This window comes from Ctenopharyngodon idella, chromosome 16 (assembly GCF_019924925.1).
Source record: "Ctenopharyngodon idella isolate HZGC_01 chromosome 16, HZGC01, whole genome shotgun sequence".
NCBI classification, from domain to species: Eukaryota; Metazoa; Chordata; class Actinopteri; order Cypriniformes; family Xenocyprididae; genus Ctenopharyngodon; species Ctenopharyngodon idella.
The window spans coordinates 14,627,208-14,633,696 of NC_067235.1; the positions used below are offsets into that span (position 1 = coordinate 14,627,208).

The 6,489-nt window shown below is 36.5% G+C and overlaps 1 protein-coding gene across 1 annotated transcript; it reads left to right on the forward strand.

The window, feature by feature from the left end:
• The first annotated feature begins 1,167 nt into the window (after nt 1-1,167).
• ube2s (ubiquitin-conjugating enzyme E2S) lies at nt 1,168-5,454 on the forward strand. Its single transcript, XM_051864311.1, has 4 exons — nt 1,168-1,654; nt 2,131-2,278; nt 2,372-2,562; nt 3,586-5,454. Exons 1-4 carry the CDS (start codon nt 1,652-1,654, stop codon nt 3,928-3,930), a joined length of 687 nt encoding a protein of 228 aa, XP_051720271.1. The 5' UTR covers nt 1,168-1,651; the 3' UTR covers nt 3,931-5,454.
• The last annotated feature ends 1,035 nt before the right edge of the window (nt 5,455-6,489 follow it).

A 6,489-nucleotide genomic window follows, 5' to 3' on the forward strand; every position in this document is an offset into this window, starting at 1 on the left:
AATAATAAAAAAAATCCTCTTTTGCCTTAATGAAATGATTTATTTAAACAGAAATGGGATAGAATAAGAAAACGCATATTTTATATAAATATTACTATTATTGAGGAAGTTCTATATAGTAATAGTATATAAAATGAAATGGTCTGGCTCCAAACCAAATTTGTTTTCTATTTTATACATGTATGACTGTAAACAATAATGTAATAGTGCACTGTATAAATGTAAAACTAAAAGCTGTTTGTTATTAAATATAATATTAATTGATAACTGAAGCAGCACCTTTTTATGATAGGGTCTGTGGTACCTTTGTAATTTTACATTTTCTATTTTTTTTTTGCTGCATAATTTAGACAAGTTATATTTTGTAAAATGTTGTGCTTTATATGTTGTAAACACAATCTACAAAGTTTTTTACGACAAAAAAAAAACTTAAATTAGCGCAAAACTTCAAAAAGGAAGCGTAGCTTTAGGATTCGATTGCTCTCTAGCGGTCGTTAAGTAGTACTACAAACATTTTTACAGTTTTGTGGGTTTTCGCAGTCACTCATTTAGCAAGCTTAATTAAATCAGTATTAACGATGAGCTAAATGACTGATTATGGGGTAAAAAATAGTTTTAACTAATTTTTAGCATGTAACTTAAAAACTAAAAAAATTTTAAAAAAACAAACAAACAAAAAAACACTGAACTTTTTATATGAATATCTTTAACATTTAGTTTTACATTTACATTAGGTTTTACATTTTCTTTTTTGGATGGGTTGTACCTAAGTACTATCCCGTTTAAATCTTAATTACCATGTGATTCACAACACAAGTTACTTACAACTACAATAGATGGCTCATCATAACAGGTTAGATTTACAAATGATTTAGGTTAACATACAACATTTTTGCAGAGTGACTAACGCTAAAGTCTTTCATTGGATTATCAATCGAAACAACATTTGTCCCTGCCTTTGGGAGGGCACGAGTTATTCAAACGCACCTATTACCAAAGAGCATTTTTCGCATTCTCGACTTTCTCTGGTCCCTGAGGTCTCCAAGGGCTGCTACGTCAGCTCAACACAAGCTTCTGATTGGTTAGATGAATTTGATGGTTGAGCACGTGCAATCTTTCTCACATTCCGATTGGTTAAACCTCTTTCGAACTGCTTCTTAGACGAATTGTATTTTTGTTCCTGTGTCAAAGACTGCTAGCTGGTAACAGGCTACAGTAGCCGTCTGTGACAGTTAGCTATCGAACAAATCAACTTTATCAGAGACGAAACGGACAGCACATTGGACTTTAAAACCTTTACATGGCAGATTTCTTCTGAGGACAACATCGGATAGCGGTTTCACAAGGGAAAGCTCTGGAGAATAGCTAGGCATCTACATTACTTAGCCAGCCAACCGTTAGCTTAGCCTGGTTTGGTAGCAACACTAGCAAAACGACCGACATTATAGTGAAAATTTGGTTTTGATCATTTGTATACTCTTTAACCGTCTTAATATATTTTGCGGTCGTGATTGGTTGCAACTTTTAGATTCGTTATAGGTGGTTTCCGTCAATCTAGTTATAGATCACCGGATCAGTCTAGTCGCTGGTTGGGTAGCAGTTTGCAGGGCTTTCTCATTTGAGGCTATTAGAAAACCCTACACAGCGGGAAATGGTACGTTTAAACTGTGTGCCGATGAGTGATGCTTTAAACTGTTTGGTTAATATAAGAAAATAGCTTTTAAGCAGTTCATTACCAGACGTTACAAGCTTCGACTTAATGTACAACTGAAACTTGACTTTTCATATATATTTTGTTCCATTTCTTGTCGATTTTAGACTTTAATTCATACCATTATCACTGTCTTGAGTTAATAGAACAGATTATATTGTACTGATGTCAAACTGCTGCTAACTAAATTTCACTGATCATGTGCTATTCTCTAAAGTACTAGAATTAGATAATTTAACTCGGTTATTTTCAGCAACAATTTTGCTGTTGCTATGAAATAACACATGTACTAATTAAAGCCGTCTTTTTTTTGTCATGAACGTGTGCAGGTTTACCTGAAAATTTCGATTTGTAGCAAATAATGCTGTATTTGTGACGTTCATTATCTGTTTTTCTCTTTTCTTATCGTTTTCTTGTAGAATTCAAACGTGGAGAACTTGCCGCCTCAAGTGTTGAGACTCGTGTATAAAGAGGTTTCCGCCTTGGCAGCAGACCCTCCGGAGGGGATCAAAATCTACCCCAGTGAGGAGGACATCACAGAACTGCATACTGCCATTGAGGGACCAGGTTAAAAAGTGCATTTTTCTCTCTTTTTTTTTTTATAAGGGCAATGGCTTACATTTCAAACTTAAATTTTGTTTTTCTCTTTTTGCACAACAGAAGGAACTCCCTATGCAGGTGGGGTGTTCAGGATGCGTTTGGTCCTTGGGAAGGATTTTCCTGCTGCACCTCCTAGAGGCTATTTCCTCACAAAGATCTTTCATCCTAATGTTGGACACAAGGGTGAGATCTGTGTCAATGTACTGAAGAGGGACTGGAAGGCAGAGCTTGGCCTGAGACATGTCTTGCTAGTAAGTGCCATTTTACTCGTACTGTCCCTTTAAACCTAGACTAAACTGCTAAAAAACTATGCCATAATTATACCTAAAGATTTTTATACCTCTCTAACATCTTGGTATTACCAATTAGATGATGGAAATGTGCATTGTCTCTGCCACAGTTAAAGTTTTTGCTAATTTAAGGGATAATTCACCCAAAAAAAGTTTTGTTGTCATTTACTCACCCTCAAGTTGTTCCATACTTGCATGAGTTTCTTTCTTCTGTTGAACAAAGAAGACATTTTGAAGAATGTTGGTAACCAGACAGTTGACAATAGCCATTGACTTCCATAGTAGCAAAAAAAATACTATGGAAGTCAATGGCTACTGTCAACTGTTTGTTACCAACATTCTTTAAAATGTTGTTCAACAGAAGAAATATTTTCATACAGGTTTAGAACAACTTGAATAAACAATGACATAATTTTCATTTTTGGGTAAACTATTCTTTTAAATTTTTCAAATGTTATGCTCATCGTAACTGCATTTATTTGATCAACAAAACAGTAATTTTACTCCAGTCTTCAGTGTCGCATGATTCTTCAGAAATCATTCTGATGTACTCAAGAGACGTCTGAAAAATGTGCAGCAAAATAACAATCATTTTATATGGCGCTATTATAAACCTTATTTCAGTTTATAGCAGACGTCCCATTGTATGTATTAAATATTTTAAATGTATTTGGACATTGAATCTCCCCTATAGTTTGGTTTGTTTGACGTGGTTGTAACAGACCTTGAATCTCATGGTCGGGTGTAAATGTATAGAGTATTGATATCTCAGAGTAGCTGTATTGTACCACAGTGACCACAATTTCAGCCAAGGCTAGATGTGGTCTTGGAAACAGGAATTTTTATCATCAGATCTTTTATAATATAGAGAAATTTTGAACTTCTAAAAGTAGGACCCTTTGTTCAGTACTGCATTGTATGGATATGTATTATGTAACTCTTATTAATCACCCACACCCTTCTAATTCTTCGTTTCTGTCACAGACCATCAAGTGCCTACTGATCCATCCTAACCCAGAGTCGGCGCTGAACGAAGAGGCTGGGAGGTTACTTTTGGAGGACTATAAGGAGTATGCATCCCGTGCTCACCTTCTAACAGAGATCCACGCTATGGGAGGCACTTCAGGGGCCCCTCAGGAGCCCGCTGATGGACCCCAACCCAAGAAACATGCAGGAGACCCAAACAAACGTGTAGCCGGGGCTGGTTTGGCAACAATGGCTGCTGGCATCAACAACTCAAACAGCAGCTCCAGCGGCACAAGCAGTAGCAATACTAATATAGTTGCAAAGAAGAAAACAGATAAAAAACGAGCTCTGAGGCGGCTATAAAAGAGAATGAATCTTTTTTTGTGTACATATAAATATTGAAGTGTGCAGACCACCTTTTCACCTCCTTACCTGTCTTACCGTTTTAGGATAGCACATTCATTTTGCCATGCTCCTACCAGAACACTCCTCTCGTTTTTGTTCTGTTGTCTCTTTCAACTTACTCTCAGGACTTGAACTGTCCTTGTGGCAATTCTCTCTGTTTCACTGATACAAAGGGTTTTCATCTGTCTGTCAAAAGTTTTACAGTTGTTCAGATTATGAAAACAGTAGTAAAAGTTTTTGGACAAAATTAATTTGTGGCCTCTAGCATTGACCATCAGCAGGATTTTGGTGTGTACTGTCAGCACAGAATTTGTAATGTATTTAGATAGCAGGTGTAATGGGACAGTTATTGTAATTCTGTCCTATTGAATTTGGACTGAACCCATTAAGTGTCAGATGAGGTTTTTTCAGAGGTTTAATGAAAATTAGTAGTACATTGCACAGAATATGATCGTTGTGTGTGTGTGTGTTTGTGGTGAAAGAGATGCAAGATAAGGAATAACAGAGGGGGTTCAAATGTGGTCTAAATATTATACATGAAAAGTCTTTTTTGCTCGTTTTAATGTCTTTTTTTTTTTTTTTTGTGAGTGCATATTTGTGTGGTATTATTTGTATTGTTTCCAATTTTTACTCAATTTGTCTGTTCTTTTCTATTTTGTAGTTCACTTTTAAAAAGGCCTTTTTCCATTTTTAAGTGAACGGCTGCATTTACCCGACACTGATGCTTGAGAGAGAATCCTTAAAGCTTTTAGACCAGCAATGGGGGGAAATAGTTTATCGTGAAATGAGCGTTCAATCTATGTCTCATCTTTGAAAGAGAGCTGTTTGGTTGCTATACTTGTTAAAGGGATAGTTCACCCAAAAATGAAAAATCTGTCATTTACTCACCCTGAAGTTGTTTCAAACCTGTATGAATTTCATTCTTCTGTAGAACACAAAAGAAGATATTTTGAAGAATATGGGTAACCAAACAGTTGGACACCATTGACTTCAATAGTATGAAAAATAAATAAAAAAATACTATGGAAGTCAGTTGGGTCCATTAACTGTTTGGTTACCCATATTCTTCAAAATATCTTCTTATGTTCAGCAGAAGAAAGAAATTCATGCAGGTTTGAAACAACTTGAGGGTGTGTAAATGATGACAGATTTTTTTTGTTTTTGTTTTGGGTAAACTATCCCTTTAATAAGAACATTTACCCCTTATATGACCAGAGCTGCATTTTCCTCTGGCTGTACTGGTCTCTCAATCAAAAGGCTATTAAGGAATCTTCTCTGGTATTCTGTTGTTGCCCATTGTTACACTATACGGGGCCTTCAGTTCCCAAAGATCCTCTCTAACAAAGTGATATGAACTTTGGGCAGGATGTGCTTGCTGAAACAGTTTGCCAATGTTTCAAAGCTTGTGGATACACAATAGGGCATTTTGTGGCCATTTAAGTTATTTAAATTAATAAGAAATAAAGGAATTTTAGGGAGCAATTTGGTTCATTTTATTTGTTATATTTTATTTCTTCTATCCTTGTGTATGCATGTTGAACAATTGAAACTGGGTGATAAAGTTATCTTTGACATTGCGTGTTGGAAAATAATTGCAGGATGTTTAATTTACTATGTAATTGTTCCGGAGAATTGTACATATTCTACAAAATGGTGGCTGTACCTCAGTGACATTTTACCGTCAGGCTGCGTTCACCTAGCACAGTAATATTTGCTTATAGTGATGTTGACGTTCAGGTTGTTAAAAACAAGCTATTCAGTGTATTTCGTCCCTTGAAACATTTTATGTCATACTCAGGTTTTTCCCCCATATTCAGAGAGCGCATTGCGGGCTGTCATTTGCGCGGGTTATGAACGGATGAGCGGTTCTCGTCGCAGGTTGCCTGAGCGGCCGAAACAGCGGCCCACCCACCTGTATAGGAATAGCTAAGTGCACACCGGCTAATTGCTGTCTGTAGGAAGGAAAGCCGATGAGGGGGAAGATATGAGTTCGAATAGGCCTATACAACAATCGAAAAAATCAGTGTTAATAAAAAAAAAAAAAAAAGGTTTGTTGCGCACTCTAGATAAGGGCCTAAACTAGTCTGCAAAACAGCTCGCCCTTTTCACCTATGAGAATCAGTGTCAAGAAAAACACCAAGTAGTTAATATTTCATGTCCTCCGTGGATTGTGTGCTGTGCGGTGAGCATCATAAACGACGAGCTGATTGCATCGCTCTCCATGGTGCTGAAATGGCGATTGACGGCTGTCGTTTATAGCTAGAGGCGACGGTAGAGAAGCATCAGTACCGCCGCAGAGGATGTGTGATTATCACTTCGAGCTCATTTATAGACACTAGATTAGGTGCAGATTAATTAAAGAAATATTGCCAATATAATCATGCATTTGCCTTGATGAGTAATCTTAGCTAACTAAGGACTTCTTGTAATTAATACAAAGTTAGCCTATTAGTAGGCTAGCTTATACATGAGGGAATCAGATTAGCAGTTTGAATTAATGAAAATCTTTATGCAGAT

Excerpts from the sequence above, each read along its gene's own strand:
- ube2s (XM_051864311.1), top strand. Across the intron at positions 2,279-2,371 it reads TACTGCCATTGAGGGACCAG|AAGGAACTCCCTATGCAGGT; the intron begins GTTAAAAAGTGC and ends TTTGCACAACAG. Across the intron at positions 2,563-3,585 it reads GCCTGAGACATGTCTTGCTA|ACCATCAAGTGCCTACTGAT; the intron begins GTAAGTGCCATT and ends TTTCTGTCACAG.